The sequence below is a fragment of the Squalius cephalus genome (genome assembly GCF_949319135.1).
Source record: "Squalius cephalus genome assembly, chromosome: 12".
Lineage (NCBI taxonomy): Eukaryota > Metazoa > Chordata > Actinopteri > Cypriniformes > Leuciscidae > Squalius > Squalius cephalus.
Window position 1 is genome coordinate 5,256,970 of NC_137133.1, and position 24,380 is coordinate 5,281,349.

Here is a 24,380-nt window from a genome sequence, read left to right on the forward strand (position 1 = left end):
AGCTTTGCTGAGGTCTCAGTGGTTGACCAGTGGTTTATAGTTTGTGCACAGTGTAAGTACAAGTGGATCAAGTTGCATGAAAGTACGTATTATGATCTTATTTTTCCATAAAATAAAAGTTGCTTAACAAACATTACAATAGTGTCAGAATTGCACTGGGTCAAGGATGAAATGGGTTGAAGTGGAGGAGAAACATCTGACATATCGTCACTCAATACTGTGTGACAAGTTTAAGACTTACTTTTCTTGGTAATATATCCAATAAAACATGGCTCATTTTTTGGAAAGTTTTCTGTTTTTCTAGCAACAACGTTTTAATTTATACTTTGACAAAGTTTGAGAGAGCTTTTATTCAGTGTCCTGCAAAACGAATGAATGACTGCATAGCCTTAAGCAAGATAAAACATGACCAGGAACCAGCCAGTGATCACCATGCATCGTGTTGCATAACAGCTTTGACATTTTAACAATAACTCTTCCTGTGTTGTGCCGTAAAAAGGTGGGCAGATAATGAAAGTGTTGACAGTTTAAAGGAAATTATTGGTGAAAATGTAACAAATTTAGGCATGTGAACAGATCGTTTCTGCCACAGTGTGCAAGACAAACACTTACTACTCCTTACAATAAAGTCAATTAAAGTCACAAACAAGTTACTTTTGGAAGTTGCATTTAAGATTCACTTAGTTCGAAAATGTTTTAAAGGAGCAATAACCAAACTGGTAAGATCTTAAGTGATAAGATTAGCAAGAGTCAAAGGAAGCTTAATGGAGAAAATAAGTTTAATATTTAAGCTACACGATACATTTCCTTTATTATCGAGCTGCTATTCTGACACATAGGGATGAGCCGGACCCCTATAGAAATCAACCTGGGTGGATATCAGAGAGAGCGAGAGAGAGAGAAATAAAACTGTATAGTTCCTTATAGCCTCCGAGTAGACATGTAACCATGACAACGATGGTTTTGTGCAAGTTGTGCAAAGCTAGACCCTCTGGTGAAATATGTGAATGGATGTTTTTGTGAGTGGGTGTGTTATATGGAAAAAAAGAGCATTTCTGATCTGTCAGACCAGAAGAAAAACAAGCACACGCACTGTCTGTAATCCTCACGTCTCACCCGTATGGCTGTGTTATTGTCGTCAATAAGAGTGTCAGACACCTCCAAGTGACCCTCCTCCACCACCTTCTGTAGAACCATGCGGAAAGTGCCAATTAACCTGCAAACAGAAGAAGTTCGGTCAGACAGTTGTGTTAAATAACGATCTAACACTTTGGTCTGACCCGATGTGCACTGAGCTTGTAAGGGTGGTGAGGGAGAAACACTGCGACAGCTACAAAGAGCCTGTGAAAAATACCAACTCTGTTATCACACACACAAATACATATGTGACTCGATACATGATTTTTTTATATATATATTTGAAGTATGTACAGCTGAGACGAATATCATGAACTTTGAAGATAGAGAAGTCTTTACAACTGTTTTATAATTGTTTTTATCATTTTTACATTTACTACTACTGCTATTAGCAGTCAGCCATGATCGGTACGATTTTACTGCTCACTAAGGCTGCATTCATTTGATCAAAAATACAGTAATATTGTGAAATATTATTCAATTTAAAGTAACTGTTTTCAATGGCAAAAGCTGAATTTTCAGCAGTCAGCATCATTATTCCAGACTTCAGTGTCACATGATCCTTCAGAAATCATTCTCATATGCTGAATCGCTGCTCAAGAAACATTTCTCGCTATATTCACAGATGAAAAAGAAACCAACGTGATTTTTTGAGGATTATTTGATGAACAGAGTAAAAAAAAAAAATGTAAAAAAAAATTGCATTTATTTGAAACAATGTAAAAGTCTTTACTGTGATTATATTTTGGCCTTGCTAAATAAAAGTATTAATTTCATTTAAAAAAAAAAAATCTTACTGACCCCAAACAGTAGTGTAATTCTGTGAGTGAAAGTGTCTGATAATAGTGTTGGTCGTGTGATTTCAACAAAACGGTTTTTATTAGACTGCTGAAATGTCTGGACTTGATTTTTCAAAAGCATTATATATTTATTGTTTGTTAGGAAAAACATACTGTGTGCACCTTTAACGGAATTAAAAGTACTAATGAATTGGATGTATTGTTCAAAAATAACATTATTAAAATACACTTTTTTTTATTGTTTAATCACTATTCTGCAAATAAATATCTGAAAACTGTCCCATCTTTGAATCATTTAAACATTTCCTATCAAAAAGGGCAGTTTAATTTCTTTACTACCAGCTGCAATCACTCCTAGGGACACAAACACATGCTTTTTATGTAACCACAATGTCTGTTTTGAGTTTAGAGGAATAAAGACTGACAAATCTAGACACAAGAAGATCAACAAACATATGCGAGATAGGAATGGGTATTTCTGTCTGCTTGTTAGCTCATCTCTCGGTATGAAAAGTGACAGGCAGTGAACAAAAGCAATCAGGAACTCTGGACTGACCAATTAAATGCCACATGTAGTTAGCTTACACACACTCTCTTGTCTATTACTGCATCACTGTCTAAGAGAAAGACAGGCGGGCCTATCCATGTAGTCAGAAAATTTGATGAGAAAACACATCAAACCATTCGAACCGCTAACAGTTTCAGCACCTGCCTCTGAGCTACAGCTGTATTCGGATGTGAAAACACACTCAGTCAGCACCATTGTTCATCTAGAGGGACTCGATAAAGGAAAAGAGACCATTGTGATTGATATGCGACCAGTTCGGTGGCGAAATGATGGCTTTGTGACTGTCTATGAACTGCATGCATCCACGGGTGAATAATTCACTGATCCTGGATCAGGTTCTGGCTCTTGATCAACTTTTCTAAAGATCCCTCATACATTATTGATCCTCTGAACAAACAACAGACAATTGACTTTCATCTGCTCTATAATTTACTGTCCTGCCTTGACAAGTCCATTCTCTTTTTTTGGAGAGGTCAGAACATGAGAATTCACAACAGTTAATCCCATGTTGCTTTTCCATTTTTCTTATATGAATTTTCTACAGTACATTAATACCAATTTAGAATTGATCCTATGATACATGCAAGTTGATTTCAGATGAGATCAGATTTCCTAAATGATAATTGTAAGTATTTCCGACTTATTTATACTACTTAACTGTTTTTTTTAATCCTTAAAAATGTACTGTTACTGTGAAGACTATAACCACAATATAAATTGAGGGGGATTGGCAGGAGTTCTCATTTCGTTAGTAATATAATGAGTGGCTGTGTTGGAATTCTGAGCTGGAATTTGCGGTTCCTCTGCACATTATCTACAGTTCTGCAGTTATCAGTGACGGATCCTGTTATAGAGCCGCAGTGTACTCTCTGCCTTCTAGTGATATTACTAATGAAATGCATGAAATCGCACCCCAGTTCCTTGACATACATTCACTGACATAAACCATTACATCACACACAGGCTTATTACTAACCTACCAATACTTTTTAAAACACGGTGACTATTTAAAACATATATATGTTTTTTGAATGCTCACCAAGGCTGCATTACTTGATCAAAAATACAGTAAAAAAAAAAAACATAATATTGTGAAATGTGATTACGGTTTAAAATAAGTGTTTACTATTTTAATTTACTATTTTGTATTTTATTCATGTGATGAAAAAAGTTGAATTTTTAACAGCCATTGCAGCAGTCTTCAATGTCACATGATCCTTCAGAAATAATTTTAATATGCTGATTTGGTGCTTAAGTGTCACAAACATGACACCTTTTTTTCAGGATTCTTTAATGAATACAATTAAAAAGTTCAAAACAGCATTTATTTGTAACAGTATAAATGTCTTTACTGTCATGTTTGATCATTTCAATGTGTCCTTGCTGACTAAAAGTATCAATTTCTTTTTCTTTACTGATACCCAAACTATTTATTATCTATTTGATTTCTTCTCATATGGTCTTTATTTGCAGGATGGGATCCTATTAATGCTATTGCAGGCATCTACAACGTCACCACCTGGTGGTCATTTGGTCATGAAACAACAACAGCAAGTTGAATGAATCACCATTAATTCTCAATTACTGCCTGATCTTCCCAAGGCTAGGAATTGTTCACCTCTAATGTAATGTATAACCTTGTCTGTCATAAGGAAGATAGAGTTTCTGAGCTACACATCGGTCTGCTGCGTGTACACAACGGTCTCACACCTGGTGTTTTGTCCCGATCTACTGAGTTCGCATAGATCACGATCAGGTCAGCTACGTAATGCATATGATGGATAGAAATTACATCTGTAAATAACAAACAAATAGCTAATGAGTGGCGCGGTTAACATATGTCACAGGGGCATGTGAATTATTCATCAGATGCTCTTCTTATACATTGTGATCTATTCACAGGTGACACTGTCAGCTCTAAACAATGCCTATGATAACAAAACAAAGTGCTGACCATTGATTGTACTACAATTAAATTAACTTATTAGTCATGATAGATTTTTCTACTTGTGCTCACGACAGCTGCAAATTTACTCAGTCACGTTGATGTAGCCAGACCAAGATAACGGTATACACTCGCACGCACCAACTCACACTGACGTCTGCCTCAGGAGAAGTGTCAAGCTTTCAGGCCACAGAATTTGCACGTCATTTAGTGGAGAACAGCTAGTAAAGATTGTCAGCCTATCCATCACCTCTAGAGGAATACATACAGTATATAGAAAAGACCACAGCACTCCTTCAGAGTTTCAGAGAAAAGCTTCACAGAGTGAACACTGACAGGTACATGAACAGGAAATAAACTGCACTGCATCCAATCAACAAGTTTCTGGAAAATACTATAACCGGAACTGATAGGCGAACCTCTATTCTGTGGCTGCTCTCTCATTCATATCTCGGGAATGAGTGTAAATTAGAATTGGCAGTATTTAATTAATGTCAATAACTACCACTCTACTAAAGCATAAATAGATCAAATAATCTACACCAGGGCTGCCAACTCTCACGCATTGAGCGTGAGACTCACGCAATTTACACTTTTCACAAGCTCTCACGCCACACATCCATTTTCTCATGCACAGAAAAATTGCGGAGCAAAGAGGTAACCTACTTTTAATATGAAACTAATTCTCAGCTCTTAGATTTCGTCAATTTTATTATGAAATTCAGACAAAAATACGTTTGGCGCTTGTAAATGTGACGTGACAGATCGGTGAGTGCCTCAGTTCAAGTGCACGTGAACCGATCATCTGTTACTTTTTTATTTTCAAGATGCAGTACAACTTACCGAAAGTATACATAATATCGACCAATTAGTGTTTTTCAACCACAGAAAGAGGTCAATATAACAGCAGGAGAACAATTATGTCACATAACGTTACATTTACCTCAGGAAAGCCATTTAATGACCATAGCATGTTAATTGAATAGAAAAAATAGCTAGAAAGGAGATTTTGCTGAGCACAATATTACATATTTATTATATTTTTACTTATGTAATTAAATAATTGTTATTATAACAAAAACTGCATTATATTTAATTTAATTTGTTATTTTTAACCTTTAATAATACCAGCAGATTGGGCCCTCTACGTTTACTGCATTAGGTGAGATTATTTTTTTAAATAAAATTTAAAATAAACATGTATCCAAATTAGTCAATATTGAATCAAAATCGGAATCAAATCACAAGAATGGAATTGAAATCTTGAAATTTTAGTCAAGCAATAATAAAAACTGTATCCTACCAGTCATTGTACAATGTAAACATTGTAACATGTTGTCACTAAACTTCATAAAATTCTATTTAGTTACCAAATGTTTTGACAATCACAATTACATACCCCCCCCCCCCCCCCCCCCAAAAAAAAACCTCACTCCAAGCTAAACTCAAAAGTTGGCAGCCCTGCTACACTGCTAATGGACTGTCAATACAACATATTATGAAAACCAGCATCACAAAGAAAATGTACGAGTTATGAGGTCCTGTATGGTCTGATGGAAATAACAAAGACTTATTGCTAAACAAACAAGCCTTAGTTTGTCTAAGAGAACATTTAAATACCCAATGCTTTGTTGCTGGAGTGTGTTTGGAGACCATAGGTTGAAGCCATGAATGTTAATTACTTGAACTAAATGGAAATGTATTTAGGCTTTGTTTATAGCCTTGTTCCACTCAATATCTTGTTTAGATTTATTTTAGACTGCAATAATCCTTGTATGTGTACTGATTATAATGTATTTTCTGATCATAGCCTCTTAAATCTATATAGATGTCAGTCAATAAATACTGTACATTCAGAAGCAAGTACTGTATATTAATAGGCTGCAATCTTTTTTGAGCTGATCTGAAGTCACACAGCAAATGTATTGAATTATCATACCTGTTAGTAAAGACTTTGCTGTAATTAAACACTTGGATCTCCAGCATCTCGTCTCCATCCACTTGACTCCCGATTGGCCATCGGAACGCCTGGAAAACAAACCAAACAAAGCCAAAAATCAATATGTTCAATCTGTTTAAACAGAGCTGACCATTTGTAGACATTTCCATACTTATTATTCACACTATATTGGGTCCATAACCAAAATAGCTCTAGTACAACACCGCACCATTAGACTTTCATATGAGCACAGATAAAGACGGGCTAAAGTTATCGATAATGTCGTGCTTGGTGATCTATACGGAAGCCCATTTATGCTTCCGAATAAAACATTAAAAAGGTAATTTTGAGATTATGTTTAAAATAACACAGCCACATTGTGAGATATAAAGTTGCAAAAATAGTCATAAATGGAACAGAATTAGACAGATTTTATCATTTGCACAATAAAGCAGTCCTTTACTATTACTAAATGTGCCCATTTTCTCTATTACAACCAAAGATAGAAATACACTAGTCTCAATCTTAATACACTAAGGTCAGCCCATTTACTTGCCATAAACATGCCAAACTTTACTAGGGATTTCAGTGTGAATATTATAGGATACTGAAGGACGACCCATTTGCTTCCCTTTCAAACTAATTGTTGCAAACTTGCAATTTATGACACTGTAGGAGTCTTTTCTGGTGCTAGGGCTCTAAACAGTGGGATGATGCATTAGCTTGCTCATGATTCCAACATGGACTCCCATCTGGCACACTGATCTATACAGACAAACGGGCTGCCCCGAAGGCTGCTGAGGCGTTCTGTTTCACTGCGATTATGGAGAACAGCGGTACTCCACTGCAAGGCTGTGCGACCACAATGTTTCTTGCCAAATCAATCAGTGCAGAGCTGAGACTGGCCAGGATGCACTGGCTAGGGAATGAGATTTGTTGAAGTGTGGTTAAAAAGTCACAGAGGCCACGTGCAGGTAGATAAGGCTATCACTTCTGCTTAATCCTGTTTTGAACACAAGTTTAGTTTACAGGAGTGACAACCACATTTAAAGCTACTCTGTGTAGGATTTTCTCCCATCTAGCGGTGAAATTGTTTATGACTACCAACTGAATATTACTTTCTAGCCCCTCCCGTTCAGAGGGCGTTTTAACTCCTACGGTGGCCGTTTTACTTCAAATCTGCCGGCAGTCGCGAGTAATCTCTCCCTCGCATTCGTCACGGTGCCACTGAGTGTCAAAACGCGAAAGGCGAAACTTGAATTTCCAGGTATGTCCCACTTTGGCTAATGTATTTTCAAGATGGAGGCGCAACATGGCTGCCGCCATTCGAGCGACTCGCTCGTATGTATTCTAAATGGCAGATTCTACGCTTACGAGAATACTTGATTAGTTGGTAGAAGTAATTACACATTAATGAGCACATATCATTTTTAAAGAAAGTGTTTTTTGCTAAGAATCAACTTAAAAAATTACACAGTGTAGCTTTAACAAGCAAATTCTAAAAAAAATTCTAAAGTCACGTGATAACAACATGTCTACAGAACTGAACTGAACACATAGATGTTAATTGTTATTACAATCGTATCAGAGATGTGTTTCTCTTCTCCAAATGCAGTGCAAACAAAGCATATGGAAAATAGGTATGTCTTCACTCCATCACACATTTTGACACATGTAATTGCAGAAACAAAACATTGTGCCTTGATTGAGGGCACTTTACTAAAGTTTGCCAGGCGATAATTTGTCTCCCTAACTGTTGCCATCTATGTTTCATGTTGGAAGCTAAAAGAGAAAATCACTGCTATAATTACCATTTAAAAATGTTTTGTTAGGTAACCTTTTTTTTCAGGATTCTTTGATAAATAGAATGTTCAAAAGAACAGCATTTATTTGAAATATAAATCTTTTGTATCACTATAAATGTCTTCACTCTCACTTTTGATCAATTTAGTGCATCCTTGCTGGATAAAAGTATTCATTTCTTTAAAAAAAAAAAAAAAAAAAAAAAAATATATATATATATATATATATATATATATAAGTCTGCAGTAAACAAAGATGCAGTAAGCCTACAGAAAAGAGCTGAGGGGAAAACAAAGATTATAGGAAACTAGATACAAAATAATAAGGCCACTAAATTCATCAGTATGCTCAAATAATTAGTTGAACCAGGGCAGATTGGGGAATAATTATTTTTTAAATTGAACCCCAGACAGCTCCTTGTGGATGATATTGCACTATGTATACATTTAACCTAAATAATATCCAGTAAAAAGAATAGCTTTTTACGACTTTGCATATAAACACAAACAGAAAATATATATATATATATTTTTAAAGGAAATTGAGCTTGTCCGGGTGCTACGTAAATGAGGCTTACACAAGGAAATAACGTATTTAAGAATCTAGTGAAACTTAATGGGATAAAACATGTTGAGCTTGGTTGTTGAGGATGGGATGCTGTTATTAACCACACACACACACACACACACACACACACACACACACACACACACACACACAAAAGCAAACTTCTGTCAACAGGACACCTACGGTCTTATATTCCACATTAGGATCATTTGTCTATTTGAATGTTATGGGTTCTCATCACAGTATGAGCAGTTAATGCGATGAGAGACATGATCCTCACTAGAGAGGGAGCGATACATACCAGATGCTTCAATAGAACTACATCTGAACATTTTATAATACAGAAGGGTAAAAACGGGAACACGGGAGGGTCTCAAAAAGAGTCATATGGCATGTATGGAAACTGTAAAGTCGTTGAACACAAAAGGCTGAAAAGAGGGTCTATGTGAGATTTACTAGATGTCTCAAACCACCTACATTCGCACTCGAGCAGCTGCACAAACCTCAGGACACATCTATATGCTAAACCTACAGAGAGGAGCCACTGATGGAGTACACTGCAGGAATAGTGCGCTTTGCTTGCCTTCACGGATTGAGCCAAATACCCACGGGGTAAAGTCCAGTCAAGCGGAGTGAGGATTTTCCCCTCAAATCCCTGAGCTCCAGTGCAGAATCTATATTCACTCCCACGGATGGTGCAAAAAATGAGGAAGAATAAACAAGAGGAGATGGAGTTGCTCATTAGAGAGAAAGAATTAACTGGCAGTGAGGGCTTATTTTAAACTCACTAGAACTAATCCCTCGTGTACATTAACCTTTAGTACGGTTATTAGAAAGCTTGAGATGAGAGGCGTTTCGGAGAGTATGGGGAAGAATAAGGAACATGAAGAGTAGAGATAGGAATCATCTCTTTAACTTGCTTATGCTCCCTGTGGATAAATGAAAAAACAAACATACAGACAGCTATTGGAAGTCACTCTGATGGATATCCTTCAAAAAATCCCAACCATTATCACGCAAACGTAACATCGAGAATCAAAAGCAATTTGTGAGATGTTTAAAATTGTCTGATGGGGTGTTATTGCTTATCAATTAGAAATTAACAGAGATGCACAAAATATATTATAGGTCAGTTATCGCCTTATTGCTGTTAAATGTTATCTTTATCAAATCTCATCTTTATACTGTACGTTGTGATGCCTAAATCCACTTGTAGCATTTAAAATTATTCATTTGAGTTTTGTTTTTCATTTCCTCAGACAAAATAGTATAGAATTTTAACATCAGAATTATAACAGTTATAGACAGCCATAACATGAAAATATTGTCTCATTGGTAAAAGGCCAGAATCTTAATATATTGTGCATCCCTATAAAAGAAAAAACAGAATATTGTTTGAAAATGTAAACAACTGTGCATAATTCAGTTTGCCACAAATAATTACAGATAATATTATTACAAGAACCTGTGACAAGTTGCAACATACCCTTTACAATAATTAATAATACTCTTACAAATGCTGCTGGCTATCTAGAGAACAGATTAGAAGGAATTACAGTGACTGTGCCCATAGATGCAGATCAGATGAGGATCAAATTATCTTTGCAGATGATATGGGCTGCTGATTATAAACTTTGAAAAAATTCTATGCAGCTTAGAGTTATTCTTGTAATAGCATTTGTAAGAAGGCTGAATTCATCAACACAAAGATGTACCGCCAGTTCACAGTTGCTCACCATGACTAATTAACCCAGGAAATAAAAATTAATTGGACAAAAATAGCATGGCTCTGCACTCATTTTCAAAGCATAAGCTTCACCCCATTTTGTTAGATGCATGGTTAAAACGGGGAAAAAAATATGGTTAAAAATAAACTTAATTAAATATGTTTTTAACAAAAAGTATAACTTTTAAAGGATAATTTCATGTTTTTAAAACAAAAAAGGCGATCACACAAAGGATATATTCGAAAGAAATGCCTGAAATGCAGGCGTCTGCCCGTGAAAAAAAGACTTATCTCCCCATCCTGGTGTCATGAGGTTTGAGCTCAGAGAGCTGTGACATTACAGATTCACTCAGTGTCTTGTTGACTGGACTCTATTTCACTGCAGATAACTGCAGCCTATTCTCTTATCCTCTTCTTTTACTCTAGTTTTTTCTCTAGGATACACTACAGACTCTCATAAACCAAAGAAACATGGCATGAAAGCATTTTTTTCCCCTATAGAATCCCAATCAACTATAATATATGCATAATGTACAATTAGCTCCACAACAAATCTTAAAACTCCCACTAAGAAAAAAGTCCATTACAATGTACAAAACAATCAGCCTATAGCGACAAGACAAACACTGAAACAGTATTAAAGTAGTGAATTTTCACTACAATCAATAGCACCAGTTCTGTTTGTATGAATCAAGAGTGAGTCTGCAGTGTGATATGAGAGACATGAAAGTAATAGAGAGCGGTCTGATACACAGCGTTACTGCGATCGACAAATCAGAGTCCAGTATTTAATTGATGAAGGTACAAATGATGTTACAGTTGAGTCCAAAAGTCTGATACTACACTGAGAATCAAGTCTGGAGTCAGTTCATTTGAACGAATGTCTTATTATTGAAAAGACGTTGAATAACTACCATAAAAATGTACAGATTCCTTCACTTAAAAATGTGGATCCTGGTTTTATCACCAACCTCAGTCACGTTTTACCAACTAGCATTTAATTTATCTCACCAATGTTGTCCTCCCCCTCTTACATAAGCTGTGAATAGATGAGCTCTCTGCATCAGTGATGGTGAAGACTTGAGGTGATTTGAGTTTGTAATTCAGCTCAAAGAAACTAAGAGCCTCCTCACGATTTGAATGCATGGAGAGTGAATTATTCAATGGCAAAGGATCACACACTGACATGCCACATCTCCCTCCCCCTCACTTCTCTCTCGCTCTCTCTTTCTTTTTGTCTGTGATTCAGATAATGGAAAGACGCATGAACACTCAACTCTTTCATTGAAATCAATGCCTCTATTAGGTAAAAAATGTGCACTGGTCCTGACATCAAACCGCATCTCTAATCAGCCTCCTTAGTCAACCCCCCCGGTGATTCTCTTTCTCACACTCGCTTGCTCTAACATTTTTTCCTCCTCCTCCTCTCCTACATTTGTATCTGTCTCCTTCTCGCATGCTGTGCTTTGGTCTCTTGTTCTCCCCTTTTTTCGTTTTTCTTGTAATTTGAGTTTTTAATCTCGATTTCTCAGCTCTTCTCTTCGTATCTATCTTCCAACCTCTGTAATGTTTCATGCTGCCACATAAAGTCGTTTCCTGACATTAATACAACAAGTTAAAGCACTTTTATTTCAGAATTATTTCAGATTCGCAGTGTGCGGCCAACTCTCGGGAACATTTCAGCTAATTAAGCTTATTAAAACAGATTGTTTTGATTTACCGCAGTAATCTGGGATGATTTAATGCGGCTATTACTTCTTCCCTCTTCCCTCTACACCATATGGCCTCACAGTGTGTGAGTTCTCCTGCAGCACCTCAAACATCTCACCCTCCGCAGATTTCGCTAGGTGACCTCTCTCAATTCTGAGTCACAACAAGCTCATATCTTCCCCTTTCCTTTTCCATTAAATCTAAAGCATCAAAAGAAATGCTGACATGCATTTACATGTCTGTATTTTGTTTAACAATTGATAAAGACAGGGGGCAGTAATGTTAGAGGCTTTAAGCCAGCAGCACGGTAGTATGCAAGTATAGAGATTGTACACTGTAAGGTAGTTTAGTTAAATGCAAAATGCTAGCCTGTTTTTGAATGAAACAGAACTTTTGTTCATTTAATTATTAGCTATTAGCTTAATCCACAGCTGTTATATATCTGTTATATATATAGCTGTTATATATCTGATAGGGTCACAAACAGCAGGGGAAAACATGCTAACTGCAAACTGCATAATTATGCATAGATAGCATATAAACACAAATAAGTTTATTAACTTTTAATAAATGGAGGAGAAAATGATTCACCTGTCTGTTATTTAAGTCAAAGTACAAATGTCAATTGGTATAAGTTTCAACATGGAAAGGTTGTGTGACATGCACTCATCCTCAAAAACCAGGACCAAAAAACTATACTATTTAAAAAAAAAAATTGTATATCAATTGTATTCAATATTATTAATAATTTTGGGGTGCTTCTGTCAAAACATTTAAAAATCAAACACTCAAACTATTTTAAAAAAGCCTCTTTATAAATACATTTTTTAAAGGGGTGGTTGATTATGATTTCACTTTTCTAACTTTAGCTAGTGTGTAATGTTGCTGTTTGAGCATAAACAACATCTGCAAAGTTACAGTGCTCAAAGTTCAAAGCAAAGGGAGATATTTGCTTTTAAAGAAATCGCTTTTTAAGGACTACAACAAACGGCTGGTAGAGACTACACCACATTCCTCCCGGGTTAGTGACATCACTAACCCTAAAATCTACATAAACCCCGCCCCCTGAACACGATTAATAGATTATCAAGACAGAATATGCTAATCAATGACTAGAAGATAACTACACATAAGCTTAATAAATTCATCAACTAACCATTCAGAAATGTTGCTTCTACATGTTGTCACTTCTTCTTGAGTCTCTCCATCATTGTCTGAATCCGGTTTGAACATAAAAGGCTAAAAGTTTTTGAAATTTTCAGTGCATGTCTGTGTGAGTGCAAGCTGTTGAAGCTCCGCCCCCTGTGCCAGGAGCAGCAGCTCATTTGCATTTAAAGGAACAGACACAAAAACGGTGCCCTTTTGCTCACTCTCAAAAAGTGAATTTTTTAACATTCTATATAAAAATATCTATGGGGTATTTTGAGCTAAAACTTCTCATACACACTCTGGGGACATCAAAGACTTATTTTACATCTTGTGAAAAGGGCATTATACCACCCCTTTAACCTTTTTCAGTCGCATCCGACTCTTGGTGATTTTCTATGTGCAATCTCTTGCCGCGAGAGACTGGCAATGAATTTTCTTGGCAATGATTTTTTTCAAAGGTGTAGCCAGGTCTTTCCCCAACCATCCATAATACATGGCTTGGGACTCACACACAGTCACACACACACACAAATTCACACCAACAGACAATTTAGCATCTCCAATTCACCTATACTGCATGTTTTTGGATTGTGTGGGGAAAACAGAGCACCTGGAGGAAAACCCACACAGACACAGGGAGAACATGCAAAACTCCACACTGAAAGGCCTCCTGCATTACCATTAATAAATATATAAAACAATTTTTTTTACTTTTTACACTATTTTGGGACTTGCCACGAACATGAAGGTCCTAAAGCATGACCATTTGAGAATCACTGCTTTACATGTATCTGATCTCTAGCTCGATAAGTTCAACCTTCACATCTTTTAAAACATCAAATTAATTTGTCAGCTTTTCATTGCAAACACAACAGCATCTAATGTGAAACGTCAACATTTCATTCTCTGGCAGCGTGAAGTATGGTTGAAAACTGTTGGAAAGCTGAACAGAAAAAATGATTAGACTGACAAAAGAGAGAGATTGATGCAATTTGGTGCTTCATTGGGCCATTGAAGAGAATGATCAAATCAAATGAGATATGCTGGTCATGATGAGACAATTCCCCATCAGCATAATGAGAAAGCAACTCTTATTTCTTCACTGAGACATTGATGCAGTGTGATAGGCATAGCTGAAGTTTTGTGATGGACATGAACTTAAATGCATGGGAGTAATAGGGCTGAGGCATGTAAACATCCTCAAATGGGTATACATGCATTTATACAAACATCAGCACTGGTAACACCGTCATAATCTCTTGCAGACAATTTTTATTTTTTTTCAACAAAAAGGATTTGGGGAAAAGTATTCATTCTTTAAACATACTTTTATTGCCCTTTGTTTCATTACACTATGTATTCCTGTGCAACTATGTCATCACTTCAAGTATTTACTCATTAGCATTCACAAAAACGAAATGTATTGTGTTATGCAGCCCCAACAGCCGCATTTCAGACTCAACTACCTTTTCTTCAAAACAAAACAAGAATTACATTTCTACTAGATAACGTTTGCATTATCATTAACTTAATTAAAGAAGCAGTATTAGAATCATTAACTATTAAATTAAAAATAATTGACACTGTGCGAGAAAAATAGCTCACCTCACAGCTCCCTCTGTCTTTAATAAGACACCCCTGAGCTTGTATGACTTTTAACATCACCTTCTTGTTTGCCAATCATACAGAGACGTTCTCTGCAAGACCTAACAGCAAATTTATTTATTAATAAAATGCAGATGGTATGTTTAATAAGTCTAATGTATTACAGTTTTTCTCCATTGGTTTGGCTCATTTCTTGAAACAGAAATTACATTCTCAAAACAACATGGACAAACCTCCAAACCACTTGGCAATTGTTCACAACAGAATTGAATTTCTCATTCATTTCATCAAACTGCAAATGTCTAAGTACATGTCTCAATGTCTCAGTACATCTTTGCAAATGATTAAGTACAGGTAGCCTACATTTAGCACAATTTCCAAGTGAATAGATCTTGTTGATCTAAACTGATTGTTGATTCTCAGTCTAATGGTTGTTCGCTCCAAAATGTGTCAGCGTCATTTCATTGTATAAGTCATCACATGCACAATAGTCTGTTCAGTTGTCAAATATATATTATATATATATATTACAGTATATACCATATAATATTACAGTATTGGCCACCGGGCCACTGTGGATGTCCCAGGCCAGCGATGGCCCAGGCCAGGCCACCAAGGTGAGTCAAACCTTGGAGGCTACTCTTACCCTAAAATCCTATTTCTTTTTTTCAGTTTTATACACAATTGTATTCTGTTAGACAAAAAACAGTACAGTAACCATTGTCAATGAAGGACTGGGCTAAGACTGAAAGGTGGACATGAGGGATATTTCAATGGTCCTCTGCCATAGTGACAAAACATCTAAACATTTTGACTTGCAGTGCTTACACAATGCCAAAGGGACGAAGCATTTTGGGGGCACTGACTGTTTAAATGAGAAGGAAATTTAGTTTTGACACATGAGTGAACTGTTTTGGGAGAGGTATGAACTTTTGCAGGTGAACCATGGTGTTGTGACGAACCATCCACGTTATTTTGGCAAAAGCACCAAAAGTGTTGAGAACGTCCGGTCTGTTTCAAGAAATGAGCCAAAGCAATTGAGAAGGATCTTTGCCATTTTCGTGGCACTGACTCTTTATATGGGAAACAAATTAAAATATAAAATAACAGAAGCTCAACTAAATATGAAAATATCTCCCACGAACCAATACCCTGGCATTTCTACAGAATTTAAAGCAAAGTTATGATTTATGTAATATGATAATGTAAAAAAGAACTTACAAGTTCACCAAAGTGAGGTCAAAATCCTTTCCAAATACCCCTTGGAAGTTGTTTAAGAAAAGCCTGGGGTTGGTGTTCCTCTGCATGATAATAAATGTTAACAAGGTCTCAGAGAAATTACATGTCACTATGGGTTCAGCAAAGTCTTTCTCCATCAATCACTCTTTTTCTTTAATATTTGACATTAAAATACAAGCAATAGTAATGAAATCTGTACACATCTGGGGCCGTATTCACAAAGAATTTTAAGGCTAAAAGTAGCTCCTAACTGGCGAATTTAGGAGCAACTCCTAAAAATAATGGGCGTGTCACTCGTAACTTTAGGACTCCTAATTTTTTTGACTAAGAGTAATTCATTTTAGCCCTAAAAAAAGCACCTAAGCCTGGGACAGCTTAAAAGAAGTCGAGAGGACTCCTAACTCACTAAGACCTATTCACAAACCGCTTTTTGTGGCATTTCACGTTGCGATGTTTTGAAATGCGTATGCGGCGGCTACAGGAGCTTCCAATCGCGAGGGAACAATTTAGCATAGTAGGCATAATGCAATAACGCCACCAACAACAACCAAAACTAGGCTACTCATTGCATGTAAACTAATTGTAACGTTTCATTGTGAATCAAATTAAAATGTTCTTCTCTTTGCAAACGTAGGCAGAGGCATATAGTGACAGATTAATTCAATAATGTTGCAAAGATATTGCTTCAATCCATATGTTTCATTAGGCTACTAGGCTATTTGTTTTGCCTTACTCTTTATTCATTTAGGCTATTTATTCAGTTATTCATCATCTTCCGTCCTTCGCACTGCTTGTGTAGCGCACGCATTCTCAGACCTGTCACCTGTCACTCATCATCATAGGGGAGGTGTTAGGAATCATTCCCGCGTTACAATCATCAGCCAATCAAGGTGGTCACTTCAGTCAAGCTCGTGCATGAGTAATATAGTCATCCATAGCAACGAAGACTCACTCTTAGTTTAGGAGTTGTCATTTTTCTTTACTAAGAGTAGGTCTGAAAGGCGTTGTGAATAACTTTTAAGAGAAAACTTCTAGCTAAAATCTTTTAGTGCGATTTAGGAGTACTCCTAGTGGTAAGAAAAAATGCTTTGTGAATACGGCCACTGATCTATATATTCTGCCCACTGAAGTTTCATCCACCACAAGAAGTGCCTTAACCAGCGTGAGCATCAAACGTTCACATCAGCAGCTGTTAACAAGTTTCTTGCTGGACTCCTGCAGATAAAATCAATGATTTAAAGATAGGCACTCCAGCAGAGCTGGGCCCGTATCCCTAAAGAATTTTTGTGCAAAAAGTGGCTCCTAGCGGCCAAATTCTAAGAAAATTCTCAGAGTCATGACGTTTTCTTAGAATTTCCCCTAAAAGTGACACGAAAATCCCAGTTAATATAAAAGCTATTCCTCAAGATTCCTAGCGCTAAAAAGGGCTCCTAAGGCGAGATCTGCTAAGAGCAGGGAAGAGGACTTTTAGTGGCTTAGGAGTTCCCCTAAGCAGCTGCACAAAATGGCCAACAGAGGATTTTTCTCCATTTTCTGTGTTTGTAGGATATTTGTTAACAAGCCTTCATAAATAGACCAGCCAGCAATCACAGACATTGATAAAAGCTGAGCCGTGTTACCCTCGTTAAGACCACACTGAGTTGTAACGTTGCAATTTCTACTTCATTAAGGACAGCCCCTTGAGATAGGCCATCTTGTTTTCAATGGGGTCCATATCGGAGTGAAAGTACAAAATATGCCAGCTAGGATATTAATATGAGCAAATAAGACACGAATCATTATTTGAACAGGGTGTAATGAGCTTAAGTTTTCACATATTTTAGATTCTAATGTTAGGCTATAACCCCTACAGCTTACTATTCATTTTCCAGATATTTTCTTGAATGTGAAATATTATTTACAATTACAGTCTGCATAAGATTAGAGTGAATAATTATGTTTATTGATTTGAGGGTACATCCTTTGCTCATTATCACCAAAAGTTCATTTTCATCAAACTTGTAGGATCAACCAATCACGGCTTTTGAAATGATGACTCATACCTAGCAACGGGGTCAACCACACCTCCTCACTAAGATAGGATTTTCCATCCATTCCTTGCTCAGAGTTCACTGAAAATGTTCTGGAATCACTTCTAAGCTAAAACTCCTGGCAAGGAATTTTTAGGTTAAGTTAGGAGCTCTCTGAGAGGATTCTCAGAATCTTTAGGGATACGGGCCCTGATGTAAAGGAGGGCAATTTTGTACATAGCTGCAGCAAGCGTCTGCCTAAAAGCTTCTGTCCATCACAGTCAACATCAGGCTGCATGCTCAACAGCCCTGCAACAATAAGCCATAACAATACACAGCACTGAGAAGTTTATTATTTATATAATACATAAAATGAGGAAGCACAGATTATGTGGGGAAAAATGCATCACTATATCAGGAATGTTAAGAGCAGGATGTATCCGGTTAAATTATGTAGAGCTTTGTCTTTGCAAGCGACTGTGAGCTTGTTGAAGATAAAATAATAATTGCTCATACATAAACAATAGCTGGGTCCATTCTGATTCAAATGAATAGTCTATTTGTGTGAGTACAGCTGAGACCTGAAAGGTGTACTCAGCTGCACACAGCAGGGTTAGTAAACAAGCTAGGGCCCTATGATTTCCACGTTGCAGAAAAAGAGGACAGAGTTGTTTAATCCAATCATTTAAACGGAATGGAATGTCAGAGAATATGGCATTAATAAATGAGAATTAATATAATTAATCAAATTCAAATATGGACTAGTGTCTGTGATTGTTAAACCGTAAAAAGAAACATGAAGTCTACATGTTCTGTTTGTCTGAGAATGAATGAGCAGCGCAGTTTCGTTTACTGCATATACTCAAGCACAAGTGATGCTCATGGTGTTTTTAGTGTCTGCTGTCTCACTTTATGAGGACATGAGCACATGAACTTCATCTCCAGAGCTGCTCTGAGAGTTCACTCCATAAGCATTTCATCACTGTTTCAACTGTTTCAAAGAAGTTCACCAGAGATTTTTCTTGATTTTTCAAAAACCTTAAGCGTCAGGGGTTATTCCAGCCCTCAAACGCTCCTGCAAAAAATCCAACACTGAATCAATAGGGCAGTGGTTAATTATTAAGTTGTTACGGTTTTATGAATTCAATTGATTAGACATGCTTTTTGATGTTTACATTTTTAATTAAAGCATTCAAATAGAATCTAGAAAATTCAAATGGAAACATAGAATTGAGGGAAACTGATTTAATAGGGCCCTAGTTAATGCCTTGTTCAGTTGTTCTGAGATAATAAGGCAGTGAGGAAAGAAATGGTGGGATACATGTCAGAATGAGAGAGGAAGTAGAGAGACGTAGCAGGGAAATTCGCTTAAAAGATCAGTTCACCCAAAAATTAAGACTCTGAAACACAAATAAAGATATTAATGTAATGAGAGATTTCTGTCCCAACAAAACATTGCATCAAGCAAGCACAGTTGAGCTTCCTTTCACCATAATAGATGTGCTCTGTGTGCTTTGATCAATGTTTATTTGTGAACAACTAAATTAGTTAAAATACTAAATGAAATCTCATCATATAAAGCAATCATGTTTCTTCAGAAGATTGGATTAAAACGCTTGATTCATATGGATTTTTTTTATGATATCTTCTTGTACTTTTAAAGGGACAGACACTCAAGTTTTATTAAAAATATCTCTATTTGTGTTTTGAAGGTGAACAAAAGTCTTATGGGTTTGGAATGACATGAAGGTGAGAAAATGAAAATTTTCATTTTTGGGTGAACTATCACTTTAACCCGGGTACGAATATGCATACTTTCTAGCTACAGAGTATATGCAAAAAGCAGAATGTGAACGTGAACCCACAAAATCTGTGCTGAACATACTTTCCATCTTGTGGATCGGTTGTTGTGCAGATGTACCCTGGAAATCCAGAGTTCTCGCGAAAGCACAAGTTGAATTTGCTCAGCGAGTTACTCTGGCGTCGAGTAATGATGCTCATTAAATATACCCTTGTATCCGAGCTGCACCAATCACATCAGGTTATCTGATATAGGCGGGCCAGAGGCGAGCTAAACAGAAGACGACAGCGCTGTGACGTCGAAGTCGTTAGTAAACATTGCAAGATGGCTATGGATGAACACCAGTTGTTTGAAACGGCTTTGGCTGCTACAATGAACGAGTTAGACTTGGCTTTTTATCTAAAACAGGAACAGAAGACGCCGCTTGAATCGTTCCTTTGCAAGAAAGATGTCTTTGCCGTTTTGCCGACCGGATACGGCAAGAGTCTAATCTACCAGTTAGCTCCGCTGGTAGCTAAGCGATGTTGTGATTGGTCGTAGTGTTATCCAATTGCGTGCAGTGAGATTTTCAAATGCATGCTTGGTGCCACCCCTCGAGCTGCCCAATTTTCATTAGTCGATGCCAGACCATTAATCTTTCAGATTTAGGTCTGGATTTCCAGGCTAGTGCAGGTGCAGAAAACTACCAGAATCTGGCATGCAGACACTTATTGGCTCTTTACAATGCAGAAAGTGTGCTTGTCCACACGCCACGTCTGAATACATGCCCGGTTATAGCGCTCTTTGATCGTCATTGATCTTTGAATAAATGCTGTCATGATCAATAGAAAATGTACACAAACGTCTCTTCAAAATAAAGTCTGTTTGCTTTCTGATAATGGCCTGCTTTCAGTGCATGTCAGTATTAGCTAAACTAAAACCCACGTTACTTCTTATGAATATGAAACCTGATAGTGCATGCCTGACAAACCTGAAAAGACAATGCGGGTGCCAAACACAAACATGCTATTAAAAAAAAGAGAAGATGGAGGGAGAGAGAGAGAGAAAGACAGAAAGAAAGCGAACATATCCTACAGTGCAGTAATAGGAGTGAAGATAGTTCTGAACTGTCTTGTGGGGTTTGGTATGAGATCTGTGATGTAATCATAAGTGGCGAGTGGGTTCAGTCGATTTGAAGTGTGTACTGACCCACTCTAACCGCCTAGTAATGATTAAACTATTACCACAAAACTATGAGTGAGGGATAGAGAGGAAATAAAAAGGCTGGAGGTCAACCAGAAAGTTCATAGGGCATTTAAGGACAGCAAAATGAAATAAAAAACTGATTATGTCCCTACTTAGCAGAAAAACTGTCAATTTTATTTTTCTACATTTAGATAAACCCAAATTATAATTGTTTTGTTTATTGCCTTACTATGAGTCATTCTCTCGCTCCTTATCATACAGTAGAAACCTTCCTCATAAAAAACAATCAACAAGAAATGAAACAGCACTTGGTTTTTAAATAGATTCAAAAGAGCAATTTTGTAATGCTTGCTGTTTGCAGCACAAAAAAACAAAAAAAAAACAAATCAACAACCCCGTCCAAACGTCAGACGAGGCTAACACTAGTGTGGGAGTTCCAATCACGACTGACAACAAAACATAATTGAATTTCTGCCTACTATGAGGACACATGAAGAGGATATACAGGTATATTTTAAAGTGCCCCTATTATGCTTTTTTGATTATTACCATGCATGCAGTGTGTAATATAGCTATTTGTGGATGTAAAAGGTCTGCAAAGTCTTAAAGTGCACGACAAATATTCTGACGAAACACGATTCTGAACTGCCCAAACCAGTTGTTAGCAATTCCAGGCTCACTAGCTGAGAAGCAACAAGTTGTAGCAACATGTTGTGTTGTCGACTTGTCGCGAAGACTGGAATTGATATGGTAAAACTGACGCTATATATAGAAATATAGAAATATATATATATAGAAAGTCAGTGCACTTATACTACCTATGAATGGAGAAAAGTGAAACACAAAATGGCGGAACAGCCATTAGAAGCTGCGGTTGTCATAGAAACAGTCAGTGTTCTGAGACGCGCGCTAAGGACTGCACATGCGCATTGGCTGGTCTAGCCTGAAAAATAAGCTTTTATAAATGCTATTTGAGCATAAGAAACAACATTTATGGGACAATTCATGTCAGATTTTGTTACTGATTTGAAATATGTTGTTTAATTGTGAGTTCGGCAAAGCAGTTTTTTAGATTTCAGGATTCCCTCATTTAAGAAGATAGGACTTGGTCTTGTATGCCCGAAATAGCTGCCGGAGGTGTTGCAAATATGACCACAGAGTGAACAGACTTTTCTTGAAAGGGACTTTGAATTCCGACACACGCTTTAAATGGTAAACCAATCACAACAGACTGAGTCATCTGACCAATAAGAGCAGAGGAAGCTCTCGGAAAGGAGGGGTTTAGAGTCACGCCCCCCTTTAAAAAAAATCTATATAGCAACTTCTATGTCGGGCTTGTTCAGATGGTGACAAGTCAACAGTCAGAAGAATAACGATTCAGTGAAATTGGCTTTGGTGCCGTTTTATAAAGGCAGAGCGCAAAAATTCTATTCACACACTTGAACTCCATTGCATCGGCTGTTTTCTGTTTGTATTTTTTTCAGCTGATCCCCTCCCCACCCCTGCAGTGCCCCACACTTTGAGAAGCAATGGTTTAGAGAGACTGAATCATTTATCAAGCCATTTCAGACACAGTGAGAAAAGAGGTGATGTGCCATGTATATTATGAGAAAGTGTTTTTTGAACTTGCATTTGAATGCATGTAAACCTATTGTAGGAGACCTCCAAAACAAAATTAGGAAGATTTAAAATAGCATAATAGGGGCACTTCAAAAAGAACTTCTGCAAATTATTATCAATGCAAATAAAAAACTCTCTATTGCTACAGATTCTGAAACCATTCATGAGGACATTATGCATGAGGTGCACATCCTCAAGTCATATTTAAGAAGGAGAATGCAACAAAGCTTTACCTGCTATTTTACCCATCAAATGTAAGGATGAGACCTGTAGCAGGGATATTTTAGAGTAAAGAGAGCAATCATTCAACTATATTAGCGTAATGGTAATTTAGCTGGTGTATCCACAGGCTTATTGTCACTTCATTCTGCTATGTTGCTTGCCGGAGGGTCTGTGCAAAATAGGAATCAGTGGGGCTAAATGTGATGCATTTGGCCATGGTTGAGCGGTTCGATTTCTCGTGTGATTCCTTCACCACATCCTCTCTTGGGGAGAGAGAAATCAAATTTGTAGCGTATATGTGTATCACAAGATGCTTGAGTTAGTAGTAGAAACTGGTGCTATAGCAGGGAGTGGGGGGACGGGGGGGGGGACGACTGACCTGCTCAAATCGAGCCTCATCCTCACAGTTTTCCAGCACCCGAGAGAAGAAGGAGAGACCTGCAGGGAGATAAACGGGGTAAAAGGTCAATGTGGCTCAGAAGAGACTAACATAACAGAAATAATTTTACATATACAGTAGTGACCAAAAGTGATGTCCAGGGGGATATTTGTTTTTAATGACAATTTGGCATGTTTTATTGCTTTATCACAAATAAAACAATTGACTCCCAGCACAACTACGCAATTTGCATTTAACATTTGCATTTAATCATTTAGCAGATGCTTTCATCCAAAGCGACTAACAAATGAGAACGAGAAGTAATCAAACCAACAAAAGGGAAACAATACGTAAGTGCTGTGACTAGTCCAGTTAGTCTAGAGCAGTACATGTGCAAATTTTTTTTTGTTAATAAATAATTAGAATAATAAATAGAATGGAATAGAATAGTAAGTGTTAGTATCAATTGAGCAAGTGTTGACGAAAATGCGTCTTTAGCCGTTTCTTGAAAGTGGTGCTCAGGTTGAGTTAGGCGTAACAGGTGAAGATGTCAATTTTCCACCAGACATCACTTTTGGCCACTATTGTAAACCATTATATATTGTGTGTATGTATGTATATATATATATATATATATATATATATATATATATATATATACATGTATATATATATATATATATATATATACATGTATATATATATATATATATATATATATATATATATATATATATATATATATATATATATATATATATATATTAGGGCTGTCAAACGATTAATCGTGATTAATCGCATCCAAAATAAAAGTTTGTGTTTACATAATATATGTGTGTGTATGGAGTATAATTATTTTCTATATATAAATACACACACACATGCATATATATTTAGGAAAAATGTGTTATTTATATATAAAATATTTATATATAATATAAATGATATATAATATAAATATATATACACAGTATAT

General features: G+C 36.7%; 1 protein-coding gene across 15 annotated transcripts in view; it reads right to left on the reverse strand.

Annotated features, from left to right (window-relative positions):
- The window catches only part of otofa (otoferlin a), a 75,597-nt gene that overhangs the window by 44,031 nt on the left and 7,186 nt on the right, over positions 1-24,380 (reverse strand). For all 15 annotated transcript variants that reach the window (XM_079888902.1, XM_079888904.1, XM_079888900.1 and 12 more), the window contains exons 2-4: positions 23,405-23,463; positions 6,390-6,478; positions 1,117-1,216 (exon numbers count right to left, since the gene is read on the reverse strand). In XM_079888902.1, the coding sequence (XP_079745028.1) occupies positions 1,117-1,216; positions 6,390-6,478; positions 23,405-23,463 (248 nt within the window). The remainder of the gene's footprint in view (positions 1-1,116; positions 1,217-6,389; positions 6,479-23,404; positions 23,464-24,380) is intronic.